At 51.7% G+C, this 14137-nt stretch overlaps 1 protein-coding gene across 1 annotated transcript in view; it reads right to left on the reverse strand.

The window, feature by feature from the left end:
* Positions 1–14137, reverse strand: part of NBEAL1 (neurobeachin like 1) — a gene marked incomplete at its 5' end in the record, with an annotated part of 169294 nt that overhangs the window by 109994 nt on the left and 45163 nt on the right. Inside the window, one exon of the mRNA XM_088465841.1 lies at positions 271–849. Coding sequence (XP_088321967.1) covers positions 271–849 — 579 coding nt within the window. The remainder of the gene's footprint in view (positions 1–270; positions 850–14137) is intronic.

A 14137-nucleotide genomic window follows, 5' to 3' on the forward strand; every position in this document is an offset into this window, starting at 1 on the left:
GACTATCTGGCCTTTCCAGGTCATCACACAGTAAGACAGATGATGGTTATTTTATTTGTTCTGCGTCAGAGGCTGCGCGTCGGGTTCCGCTCATCCGAGGTCTCCAGCCTTCTGCTATAGAACAATGGATGCCCAGAAGGGGGTCACTGGGGCCTGGAGCACAGGTACAAGACATTACACCCCATAGGTAAATAAATAATGGTTAATACTGCAGCATTACTGTAAGGTTACAGAATGTTACAACGTGACCTAGATGACCAGCTTACTCACCTCTTTGCTTTCTATATTCACACTGAGAGAGAGGTCATCCCCGAATACTATATCATTGGCGCTAGCAGACACTTTATCCATGTGAAAGGATTTGGAGGACTCTATTGGCGATGGAGTACTGGCCAAGCTTCCAGGTGTGAGGGTCTCACCATCGCCCAAGTCATAAGGAGACAGTTCCAGAGAGAGATGTGAATGGTCGCTGGGCCACACGTCCGGGTCCTCTGCCCTAAGTTGTGCCTCACTAAGAGACGGGTCATCCTCATCCAGCAGTGTGCACGTAGACTGGGTGCTTGCAATTAGAGACCCGGTGCCCACAGGACAGCAGCTGTTACATGTGTTATTGTTTGATGTGACATTATCTGCTGTATCCATCTCCGCCCTTCCAGGATGATCCCTTGGTAAGTCCTGATTCTTTGTGCTCCTGTCCTCCTGTGTAATATTCTCTGTACAATTCATTTTGCTGCTGCTCCTGAATTCAGCATTTTCCTTCAAGAAAAATCTGACAAACGTGTCCTGCCAGGCGACCTGAAGAGCAATCTGGGCGGCTGCGTCTGGCTGGTGCTGGAGGAGCTGCAGAACCTGCACAGGGGGAGAGCAACACACATTGTAACTGTACAGCCGTACAATCGCCATAGGGTACTCATACTAATATCACCATGTCACCATGGGCATTGCTACTACAGACCAGAGTGATACACAATGTATCTGTACAGCCGTACAATCACCATAGGGTACTCATACTAATATCACCATATCATGGGCATTGCTACTACAGACCAGAGTGATACACATTGTAACTGTACAGCCGTACAATCACCATAGGGTACTCATACTAATATCACCATGTCACCATGGGCATTGCTACTACAGACCAGAGTGATACACATTGTAACTGTACAGCCGTACAATCGCCATAGGGTACTCATACTAATATCACCATGTCACCATGGGCATTGCTACTACAGACCAGAGTGATACACATTGTAACTGTACAGCCGTACAATCGCCATAGGGTACTCATACTAATATCACCATGTCACCATGGGCATTGCTACTACAGACCAGAGTGACACACATTGTAACTGTACAGCCGTACAATCGCCATAGGGTACTCATACTAATATCACCATGTCACCATGGGCATTGCTACTACAGACCAGAGTGATACACAATGTATCTGTACAGCCGTACAATCACCATAGGGTACTCATACTAATATCACCATATCATGGGCATTGCTACTACAGACCAGAGTGATACACATTGTAACTGTACAGCCGTACAATCACCATAGGGTACTCATACTAATATCACCATGTCACCATGGGCATTGCTACTACAGACCAGAGTGATACACATTGTAACTGTACAGCCGTACAATCGCCATAGGGTACTCATACTAATATCACCATGTCACCATGGGCATTGCTACTACAGACCAGAGTGATACACATTGTAACTGTACAGCCGTACAATCGCCATAGGGTACTCATACTAATATCACCATGTCACCATGGGCATTGCTACTACAGACCAGAGTGATACACATTGTAACTGTACAGCCGTACAATCGCCATAGGGTACTCATACTAATATCACCATGTCATGGGCATTGCTACTACAGACCAGAGTGATACACAATGTAACTGTACAGCCGTACAATCGCCATAGGGTACTCATACTAATATCACCATATCATGGGCATTGCTATTACAGACCAGAGTACACATTGTAACTGTACAGCCGTACAATCGCCATAGGGTACTCATACTAATATCACCATATCATGGGCATTGCTACTACAGACCAGAGTGTCACACAATGTAACTGTACAGCCGTACAATCGCCATAGGGTACTCATACTAATATCACCATGTCACCATGGGCATTGCTACTACAGACCAGAGTGTCACACATTGTAACTGTACAGCCGTACAATCACCATAGGGTACTCATACTAATATCACCATGTCATGGGCATTGCTACTACAGACCAGAGTACACATTGTAACTGTACAGCCGTACAATCACCATAGGGTACTCATACTAATATCACCATGTCATGGGCATTGCTACTACAGACCAGAGTACACATTGTAACTGTACAGCCGTACAATCGCCATAGGGTACTCATACTAATATCACCATATCATGGGCATTGCTACTACAGACCAGAGTGTCACACAATGTAACTGTACAGCCGTACAATCGCCATAGGGTACTCATACTAATATCACCATGTCACCATGGGCATTGCTATTACAGACCAGAGTGATACACAATGTATCTGTACAGCCGTACAATCGCCATAGAGTACTCATACTAATATCACCATGTCACCATGGGCATTGCTACTACAGACCAGAGTGATACACATTGTAACTGTACAGCCGTACAATCACCATAGGGTACTCATACTAATATCACCATATCATGGGCATTGCTATTACAGACCAGAGTGATACACATTGTAACTGTACAGCCGTACAATCACCATAGGGTACTCATACTAATATCACCATATCATGGGCATTGCTATTACAGACCAGAGTGATACACATTGTAACTGTACAGCCGTACAATCGCCATAGGGTACTCATACTAATGTCACCATGGGCATTGCTACTACAGACCAGAGTGATACACAGATGTACAGTCAGGTGCATAAATATTGGGACATTGACAGAATTTTCATATTTTGGCCTCTATTCACCACCACAATGGCTTTGAAATGAAACAAACAAGATGTGATTTACCTGCAGACTTTCAGATTTAATTTGAGGGTAATTACATCCAAATCAGGTGAACGGTGTAGGAATTAGAACGGTTTCTATATGTACCTCCCACTTTTTAAGGGGCCAAAAGTAATGGGACTATCAACTCAAAAGCTATTTCATGGACAGGTGTGGGCTATTCATTCGTTATTTCATTATCAATTAAGCAGGTAAAAGGTCTGGAGTTGATTCTAGGTGTGACATTTGCATTTGGAATCAGTTGCTGTGGACTCTCAATATGAGATCCAAAGAGCTGTCACTATCAGTGAAGCAAGCCATCATTAGGCTGAAAAATCGAAACAAACCCATCAGAGAGATAGCAAAAACATTAGGTGTGGCCAAATCATCTGTTTGGAACATTCTTAAAAAGAAAGAATGCACCGGAGAGCTCAGCAATACCAAGAAACCCGGAAGACCGCGGAAAACAACTGTGGTGGATGACAGAAGAATTATTTCCCTGGTGAAGAAAAACCCCTTCACAACAGTTGGCCAAATCAAGAACACTCTCCAGGAGGTAGGTGTATATGAGTCAAAGTCAACAATCAACAGAAGACTTCACAAGAGTGAATATAGAGGGTTCACCACAAGATGTAAACCATTGGTGAGCCACAAAAACAGGACGACCAGATTATAGTTTGCCAAACATCTAAAAAAGCCATTACAGTTCTGGAACATCCTATGGACAGATGAAACAAAGATCATCTTGTACCAGAGTGATGGGAAGAGAAGAGTATGGAGAAGGAAAGGAACTGCTCATGATCCAAAACATACCACCTCATCAGTGAAGCAAGGTGGTGGTAGTGTCGTGGGCATGTATGGCTGCCAATGGAACTGGTTCCCTTGTATTTATTGATTATGTGACTGCTGACAAAAGCAGCAGAATGAATTCTGAAGTGTTTCGGGCAATATTATATGCTCATATTCAGTCAGATGCTTCAGAACTCATTGGACGGCGCTTCCCAGTGCAGATGGACAATGACCCGAAGCATACTGCAAAAGCAACCAAAGAGTTTTTTAAGGCTAAAAAGTGGAATGTTATGCAATGGCCAAGTCAATCCCCTGACCTGAATCCGATTGAGCATGCATTTCACTTGATGAAGACAAAACTGAAGGGAAAATGCCCCAAGAACAAGCAGGAACTGAAGACATTTGCAGTAGAGGCCTGGCAGAGCATCACCAGGGATGAAACCCAGCGTCTGGTGATGTCTATGCGTTCCAGACTTCAGGCTGTAATTGCCTGCAAAGGATTTGCAACAAAGAATTAAAAAGTGAAAGTTAGATTTAGGATTGTTTAGTTTGTCCCATTACTTTTGGCCCCTTAAAAAGTGGGAGGCACATATAGAAACCGTTGTAATTCCTACACCGTTCACCTGATTTGGGTGTAATTACCCTCAAATTAAATCTGAAAGTCTGCAGGTAAAGCACATCTTGTTTGTTTCATTTCAAAGCCATTGTGGTGGTAAATAGAGGCCAAAATATGAAAATTCTGTCAATGTCCCAATATTTATGCACCTGACTGTATCTGTACAGCCGTACAATCACCATAGGGTACTCATACTAATATCACCATGTCATGGGCATTGCTACTACAGACCAGAGTGATACAGATGTCCAATTTAAGAAGCATTTATTTTACAAAGGAACATTTGAGGGATATAACAAATATTGTATAAATAGTCAGGACCTTGGCTGTGTTTGGATAATGTTAATTTTTGTTGAATAGGACATTAAGGGGGGAATTCAATCAGCCGCGATAACCCCTTTTCCCGCTGCCCAGGTAACGAGCACTAATTTTGCATAGTAGTTAATGCGTCTTTTTTCGTGACCCCTTGAGAAGTTGTACAGGTAAGGACAATCCCTATGTTAAGGTAATAATGTAGGGACTTGATTTAGAACCCCTGGGACACCCTCACGAATGATTAATTAGGCACTTAAAAAGTTTTTAATTAGGAAAATTTGGCAAATAATGACATGTCATTTTTGGGGTGAAATTCCACAAAATGCAGAAGAATGGGATAAAAGATGTGGGGCAGGTATATGGGGGTGCTGTATGGATGGGGCAGGTATATGGGGGTGCTGTATAGATGGGGCAGGTATATGGGGGTGGTGTATAGATGGGACAGGTATATGGGGGAGCTGAATAGATGGGACAGGTATATGGGGGTGCTGTCCATCTCTCTGGGTGTGTCCCCCATCTGGCCATCTCTCTGGGTGCGTCCCCATCTGTCCATCTCTCTGGGTGCGTCCCCATCTGTCCATCTCTCTGGGTGCGTCCCTATCTGTCCATCTCTCTGGGTGTGTCCCCATCTGTCCATCTCTCTGGGTGCGTCCCCATCTGTCCATCTCTCTGGGTGCGTCCCCATCTGTCCATCTCTCTGGGTGCGTCCCCATCTGTCCATCTCTCTGTCTGTGCGTCCCTATTTGTCCATCTCTCTGGGTGCGTCCCTATCTGTCCATCTCTCTGTCTGTGCGTCCCCATCTGTCCATCTCTCTGTCTGTGCGTCCCCATCTGTCCATCTCTCTGGGTGCGTCCCTATCTGTCCATCTCTCTGGGTGCGTCCCTATCTGTCCATCTCTCTGGGTGCGTCCCTATCTGTCCATCTCTCTGGGTGCGTCCCTATCTGTCCATCTCTCTGGGTGCGTCCCTATCTGTCCATCTCTCTGGGTGCGTCCCTATCTGTCCATCTCTCTGGGTGCGTCCCTATCTGTCCATCTCTCGGGGTGCGTCCCCATCTGTCCATCTCTCTGGGTGCGTCCCCATCTGTCCATCTCTCTGTCTGTGCGTCCCCATCTGTCCATCTCTCTGGGTGCGTCCCTATCTGTCCATCTCTCTGTCTGTGCGTCCCCATCTGTCCATCTCTCTGGGTGCGTCCCCATCTGTCCATCTCTCTGGGTGCGTCCCCATCTGTCCATCTCTCTGGGTGCGTCCCCATCTGTCCATCTCTCTGGGTGCGTCCCCATCTGTCCATCTCTCTGGGTGCGTCCCCATCTGTCCATCTCTCTGGGTGCGTCCCCATCTGTCCATCTCTCTGGGTGCGTCCCCATCTGTCCATCTCTCTGGGTGCGTCCCCATCTGTCCATCTCTCTGGGTGCGTCCCCATCTGTCCATCTCTCTGGGTGCGTCCCCATCTGTCCATCTCTCTGTCTGTGCGTCCCTATCTGTCCATCTCTCTGGGTGCGTCAATATCTGTCCATCTCTCTGTCTGTGCGTCCCCATCTGTCCATCTCTCTGTCTGTGCGTCCCCATCTGTCCATCTCTCTGTCTGTGCGTCCCCATCTGTCCATCTCTCTGGGTGCGTCCCCATCTGTCCATCTCTCTGGGTGCGTCCCTATCTGTCCATCTCTCTGGGTGCGTCCCTATCTGTCCATCTCTCGGGGTGCGTCCCCATCTGTCCATCTCTCGGGGTGCGTCCCTATCTGTCAATCTCTCTGGGTGCGTCCCTATCTGTCCATCTCTCTGGGTGCGTCCCTATCTGTCCATCTCTCTGGGTGCGTCCCTATCTGTCCATCTCTCTGTCTGTGCGTCCCTATCTGTCCATCTCTCTGGGTGCGTCCCTATCTGTCCATCTCTCTGGGTGCGTCCCTATCTGTCCATCTCTCTGGGTGCGTACCTATCTGTCCATCTCTCTGGGTGCGTCCCTATCTGTCCATCTCTCTGGGTGCGTCCCTATCTGTCCATCTCTCTGGGTGCGTCCCTATCTGTCCATCTCTCTGTCTGTGCGTCCCTATCTGTCCATCTCTCTGGGTGCGTCCCTATCTGTCCATCTCTCTGGGTGCGTCCCTATCTGTCCATCTCTCTGGGTGCGTCCCTATCTGTCCATCTCTCTGGGTGCGTCCCTATCTGTCCATCTCTCTGGGTGCGTCCCTATCTGTCCATCTCTCTGGGTGCGTCCCCATCTGTCCATCTCTCTGGGTGCGTCCCCATCTGTCCATCTCTCTGGGTGCGTCCCCATCTGTCCATCTCTCTGGGTGCGTCCCTATCTGTCCATCTCTCTGTCAGTGCGTCCCCATCTGTCCATCTCTCTGGGTGCGTCCCCATCTGTCCATCTCTCTGAGTGCGTCCCTATCTGTCCATCTCTCTGGGTGCGTCCCTATCTGTCCATCTCTCTGAGTGCGTCCCTATCTGTCCATCTCTCTGTCTGTGCGTCCCTATCTGTCCATCTCTCTGTCTGTGCGTCCCCATCTGTCCATCTCTCTGGGTGCGTCCCTATCTGTCCATCTCTCTGTCTGTGCGTCCCCATCTGTCCATCTCTCTGGGTGCGTCCCTATCTGTCCATCTCTGTCTGTGCGTCCCCATCTGTCCATCTCTCTGGGTGCATCCCTATCTGTCCATCTCTCTGAGTGCGTCCCTATCTGTCCATCTCTCTGGGTGCGTCCCTATCTGTCCATCTCTCTGAGTGCGTCCCTATCTGTCCATCTCTCTGTCTGTGCGTCCCTATCTGTCCATCTCTCTGTCTGTGCGTCCCCATCTGTCCATCTCTCTGTCTGTGCGTCCCCATCTGTCCATCTCTCTGGGTGCGTCCCCATCTGTCCATCTCTCTGGGTGCGTCCCTATCTGTCCATCTCTCTGGGTGCGTCCCCATCTGTCCATCTCTCTGGGTGCGACCCTATCTGTCCATCTCTCTGAGTGCGTCCCTATCTGTCCATCTCTCTGTCTGTGCGTCCCTATCTGTCCATCTCTCTGTCTGTGCGTCCCCATCTGTCCATCTCTCTGGGTGCGTCCCTATCTGTCCATCTCTCTGTCTGTGCGTCCCCATCTGTCCATCTCTCTGGGTGCGTCCCTATCTGTCCATCTCTGTCTGTGCGTCCCCATCTGTCCATCTCTCTGGGTGCGTCCCTATCTGTCCATCTCTCTGAGTGCGTCCCTATCTGTCCATCTCTCTGGGTGCGTCCCTATCTGTCCATCTCTCTGAGTGCGTCCCTATCTGTCCATCTCTCTGTCTGTGCGTCCCTATCTGTCCATCTCTCTGTCTGTACGTCCCTATCTGTCCATCTCTCTGTCTGTGCGTCCCCATCTGTCCATCTCTCTGGGTGCGTCCCTATCTGTCCATCTCTGTCTGTGCGTCCCCATCTGTCCATCTCTCTGGGTGCGTCCCTATCTGTCCATCTCTCTGAGTGCGTCCCTATCTGTCCATCTCTCAGGGTGCGTCCCTATCTGTCCATCTCTCTGGGTGCGTCCCTATCTGTCCATCTCTCTGAGTGCGTCCCTATCTGTCCATCTCTCTGTCTGTGCGTCCCTATCTGTCCATCTCTCTGTCTGTGCGTCCCTATCTGTCCATCTCTCTGGGTGCGTCCCTATCTGTCCATCTCTCTGGGTGCGTCCCTATCTGTCCATCTCTGTCTGTGCGTCCCCATCTGTCCATCTCTCTGTCTGTGCGTCCCCATCTGTCCATCTCTCTGGGTGCGTCCCCATCTGTCCATCTCTCTGGGTGCGTCCCCATCTGTCCATCTCTCTGTCTGTGCGTCCCCATCTGTCCATCTCTCTGTCTGTGCGTCCCCATCTGTCCATCTCTCTGTCTGTGCGTCCCCATCTGTCCATCTCTCTGGGAGCGTCCCTATCTGTCCATCTCTCTGGGAGCGTCCCTATCTGTCCATCTCTCTGTCTGTGCATCCCTATCTGTCCATCTCTCTGGGTGCGTCCCTATCTGTCCATCTCTCTGAGTGCGTCCCTATCTGTCCATCTCTCTGTCTGTGCGTCCCTATCTGTCCATCTCTCTGTCTGTGCGTCCCTATCTGTCCATCTCTCTGGGTGCGTCCCCATCTGTCCATCTCTCTGGGTGCGTCCCTATCTGTCCATCTCTCTGTCTGTGCGTCCCCATCTGTCCATCTCTCTGGGTGCGTCCCTATCTGTCCATCTCTCTGTCTGTGCATCCCCATCTGTCCATCTCTCTGGGTGCGTCCCTATCTGTCCATCTCTCTGAGTGCGTCCCTATCTGTCCATCTCTCTGGGTGCGTCCCTATCTGTCCATCTCTCTGGGTGCGTCCCTATCTGTCCATCTCTCTGTCTGTGCGTCCCTATTTGTCCATCTCTCTGTCTGTGCGTCCCCATCTGTCCATCTCTCTGGGTGCGTCCCTATCTGTCCATCTCTCTGGATGCGTCCCCATCTGTCCATCTCTCTGGGTGCGTCCCCATCTGTCCATCTCTCTGTCTGTGCGTCCCCATCTGTCCATCTCTCTGGGTGCGTCCCTATCTGTCCAACTCTCTGTCTGTGCGTCCCTATCTGTCCATCTCTCTGGGTGCGTCCCTATCTGTCCATCTCTCTGGGTGCGTCCCTATCTGTCCATCTCTCTGTCTGTGCGTTCCCATCTGTCCATCTCTCTGTCTGTACGTTCCCATCTGTCCATCTCTCTGTCTGTGCGTCCCTATCTGTCCATCTCTCTGTCTGTGCGTCCCTATCTGTCCATCTCTCTGTCTGTGCGTCCCTATCTGTCCATCTCTCTGTCTGTGCGTCCCTATCTGTCCATCTCTCTGTCTGTGCGTCCCTATCTGTCCATCTCTCTGTCTGTGCGTCCCTATCTGTCCATCTCTCTGTCTGTGCGTCCCTATCTGTCCATCTCTCTGTCTGTGCGTCCCTATCTGTCCATCTCTCTGTCTGTGCGTCCCTATCTGTCCATCTCTCTGTCTGTGCGTCCCTATCTGTCCATCTCTCTGTCTGTGCGTCCCTATCTGTCCATCTCTCTGTCTGTGCGTCCCTATCTGTCCATCTCTCTGTCTGTGCGTCCCCTATCTGTCCATCTCTCTGGGTGCGTCCATATCTGTCCATCTCTCTGGGTGTGTCCCTATCTGTCCATCTCTCTAGGTGCGTCCCTATCTGTCCATCTCTCTGGGTGCGTCAATATCTGTCCATCTCTCTGTCTGTGCGTCCCTATCTGTCCATCTCTCTGGGTGCGTCCTTATCTGTCCATCTCTCTGGGTGCGTCCCCATCTGTCCATCTCTCTGGGTGCGTCCCCATCTGTCCATCTCTCTGGGTGCGTCCCTATCTGTCCATCTCTCTGGGTGCGTCAATATCTGTCCATCTCTCTGTCTGTACGTCCCTATCTGTCCATCTCTCTGGCTGCGTCCTTATCTGTCCATCTCTCTGGGTGCGTCCCCATCTGTCCATCTCTCTGGGTGCGTCCCTATCTGTCCATCTCTCTGTCTGTGCGTCCCCATCTGTCCATCTCTCTGGGTGCATCCCTATCTGTCCATCTCTCTGTCTGTGCGTCCCCATCTGTCCATCTCTCTGGGTGCGTCCCTATCTGTCCATCTCTCTGTCTGTGCGTCCCCCATCTGTCCATCTCTCTGGGTGCGTCCCCATCTGTCCATCTCTCTGTCTGTGCGTCCCTATCTGTCCATCTCTCTGTCTGTGCGTCCCTATCTGTCCATCTCTCTGTCTGTGCGTCCCTATCTGTCCATCTCTCTGTCTGTGCGTCCCTATCTGTCTATCTCTCTGTCTGTGCGTCCCTATCTGTCTATCTCTCTGTCTGTGCGTCCCTATCTGTCTATCTCTCTGTCTGTGCGTCCCTATCTGTCCATCTCTCTGTCTGTACGTTCCCATCTGTCCATCTCTCTGGGTGCGTCCCTATCTGTCCATCTCTCTGGGTGCGTCCCCATCTGTCCATCTCTCTGTCTGTACGTCCCTATCTGTCCATCTCTCTGGGTGCGTCCCTATCTGTCCATCTCTCTGGGTGCGTCCCCATCTGTCCATCTCTCTGGGTGCGTCCCCATCTGTCCATCTCCCTGTCTGTGCGTCCCCATCTGTCCATCTCCCTGTCTGTGCGTCCCCCATCTGTCCATCTCTCTGGGTGCGTCCCTATCTGTCCATCTCTCTGGGTGCGTCCCTATCTGTCCATCTCTCTGGGTGCGTCCCCATCTGTCCATCTCTCTGTCTGTGCGTCCCCCATCTGTCCATCTCTTTGGGTGCGTCCCTATCTGTCCATCTCTCTGGGTGCGTCCCCATCTGTCCATCTCTCTGGGTGCGTCCCTATCTGTCCATCTCTCTGTCTGTACATCCCCATCTGTCCATCTCTCTGGGTGCGTCCCTATCTGTCCATCTCTCTGTCTGTACATCCCCATCTGTCCATCTCCCTGTCTGTGTGTCCCCCATCTGTCCATCTCTCTGGGTGCGTCCCCATCTGTCCATCTCTCTGGGTGCGTCCCCATCTGTCCATCTCTCTGGGTGCGTCCCCATCTGTCCATCTCTCTGTCTGTGCGTCCCCCATCTGTCCATCTCTATGGGTGCGTCCCTATCTGTCCATCTCTCTGGGTGCGTCCCCATCTGTCCATCTCTCTGGGTGCGTCCCCATCTGTCCATCTCTCTGTCTGTGCGTCCCTATCTGTCCATCTCTCTGTCTGTACATCCCCATCTGTCCATCTCTCTGGGTGCGTCCCCCATCTGTCCATCTCTCTGGGTGCGTCCCTATCTGTCCATCTCTCTGGGTGCGTCCCTATCTGTCCATCTCTCTGGGTGCGTCCCTATCTGTCCATCTCTCTGGGTGCGTCCCTATCTGTCCATCTCTCTGTCTGTGCGTCCCCATCTGTCCATCTCTCTGGGTGAGTCCCTATCTGTCCATCTCTCTGGGAGCGTCCCTATCTGTCCATCTCTCTGGGTGCGTCCCTATCTGTCCATCTCTCTGGGTGCGTCCCTATCTGTCCATCTCTCTGGGTGCGTCCCTATCTGTCCATCTCTCTGGGTGTGTCCCCCATCTGTCCATCTCTCAGGGTGCGTCCCCATCTGTCCATCTCTCTGGGTGCGTCCCTATCTGTCCATCTCTCTGTCTGTACATCCCCATCTGTCCATCTCTCTGGGTGCGTCCCCCATCTGTCCATCTCTCTGGGTGCGTCCCTATCTGTCCATCTCTCTGGGTGCGTCCCTATCTGTCCATCTCTCTGGGTGCGTCCAGATCTGTCCATCTCTCTGGGTGCGTCCCTATCTGTCCATCTCTCTGGGTGCGTCCCCATCTGTCCATCTCTCTGTCTGTGCGTCCCCATCTGTCCATCTCTCTGGGTGCGTCCCTATCTGTCCATCTCTCTGGGTGCGTCCCTATCTGTTCATCTCTCTGTCTGTGCGTCCCTATCTGTCCATCTCTCTGGGTGCGTCCCTATCTGTCCATCTCTCTGGGTGCGTCCCCATCTGTCCATCTCTCTGTCTGTGCGTCCCTATCTGTCCATCTCTCTGTCTGTGCATCCCTATCTGTCCATCTCTCTGGGTGCGTCCCCATCTGTCCATCTCTCTGGGTGCGTCCCCATCTGTCCATCTCTCTGGGTGCGTCCCCATCTGTCCATCTCTCTGGGTGCGTCCCCATCTGTCCATCTCTCTGGGTGCGTCCCCATCTGTCCATCTCTCTGGGTGCGTCCCCATCTGTCCATCTCTCTGGGTGCGTCCCCATCTGTCCATCTCTCTGGGTGCGTCCACATCTGTCCATCTCTCTGGGTGCGTCCCTATCTGTCCATCTCTCTGTCTGTGCGTCCCCATCTGTCCATCTCTCTGTCTGTGCGTCCCCACCTGTCCATCTCTCTGGGTGCGTCCCCATCTGTCCATCTCTCTGGGTGCGTCCCCACCTGTCCATCTCTCTGGGTGCGTCCCCACCTGTCCATCTCTCTGGTTGCGTCCCCACCTGTCCATCTCTCTGGGTGCGTCCCTATCTGTCCATCTCTGTCTGTACGTCCCTATCTGTCCATCTCTGTCTGTACGTCCCTATCTGTCCATCTCTCTGGGTGTGTCCCCATCTGTCCATCTCTCTGTCTGTGCGTCCCCATCTGTCCATCTCTATGGGTGCGTCCCTATCTGTCCATCTCTCTGTCTGTGCGTCCCCCATCTGTCCATCTCTCTGGGTGCGTCCCCCATCTGTCCATCTCTCTGGGTGCGTCCCCTATCTGTCCATCTCTCTGTCTGTGCGTCCCCATCTGTCCATCTCTCTGTCTGTGCGTCCCTATCTGTCCATCTCTCTGGGTGTGTCCCCATCTGTCCATCTCTCTGTCTGTGCGTCCCCATCTGTCCATCTCTCTGGGTGCGTCCCTATCTGTCCATCTCTCTGTCTGTGCGTCCCTATCTGTCCATCTCTCTGTCTGTGCGTCCCTATCTGTCCATCTCTCTGTCTGTGCGTCCCCATCTGTCCATCTCTCTGTCTGTGCGTCCCCACCTGTCCATCTCTCTGGGTGCGTCCCTATCTGTCCATCTCTCTGTCTGTTTGTCCCTATCTGTCCATCTCTCTGGGTGCGTCCCCACCTGTCCATCTCTCTGGGTGCGTCCCACCTGTCCATCTCTCTGGGTGCGTCCCTATCTGTCCATCTCTCTGGGTGCGTCCCACCTGTCCATCTCTCTGGGTGCGTCCCTATCTGTCCATCTATCTGGGTGTGTCCCCATCTGTCCATCTCTCTGGGTGCGTCCATATCTGTCCATCTCTCTGGGTGCGTCCCCATATGTCCATCTCTCTGGGTGCGTCCCCTATCTGTCCATCTCTCTGGGTGCGTCCATATCTGTCCATCTCTCTGGGTGTGTCCCTATCTGTCCATCTCTCTGGGTGCGTCCCTATCTGTCCATCTCTCTGGGTGCGTCAATATCTGTCCATCTCTCTGTCTGTGCGTCCCTATCTGTCCATCTCTCTGGGTGCGTCCCCATCTGTCCATCTCTCTGGGTGCGTCCCTATCTGTCCATCTCTCTGTCTGTGCGTCCCCATCTGTCCATCTCTCTGTCTGTGCGTCCCCATCTGTCCATCTCTCTGGGTGCGTCCCTATCTGTCCATCTCTCTGTCTGTTTGTCCCTATCTGTCCATCTCTCTGGGTGCGTCCCCACCTGTCCATCTCTCTGGGTGCGTCCCCACCTGTCCATCTCTCTGGTTGCGTCCCTATCTGTCCATCTCTCGGTCTGTGCGTCCCTATCTGTCCATCTCTCGGTCTGTGCGTCCCTATCTGTGCATCTCTCGGTCTGTGCGTCCCTATCTGTCCATCTCTCTGTCTGTGCGTCCCTATCTGTCCATCTCTCTGTCTGTGCGTCCCTATCTGTCCATCTCTCTGTCTGTGCGTCCCTATCTGTCCATCTCTCTGTCTGTGCGTCCCTATCTGTCTATCTCTGTGGGTGCGTCCCTATCTGTCCATCTCTGTGGGTGCGTC

This window comes from Taudactylus pleione, unplaced genomic scaffold (genome assembly GCF_031769625.1).
Source record: "Taudactylus pleione unplaced genomic scaffold, aTauple2 ptg002175l, whole genome shotgun sequence".
NCBI classification, from domain to species: Eukaryota; Metazoa; Chordata; class Amphibia; order Anura; family Myobatrachidae; genus Taudactylus; species Taudactylus pleione.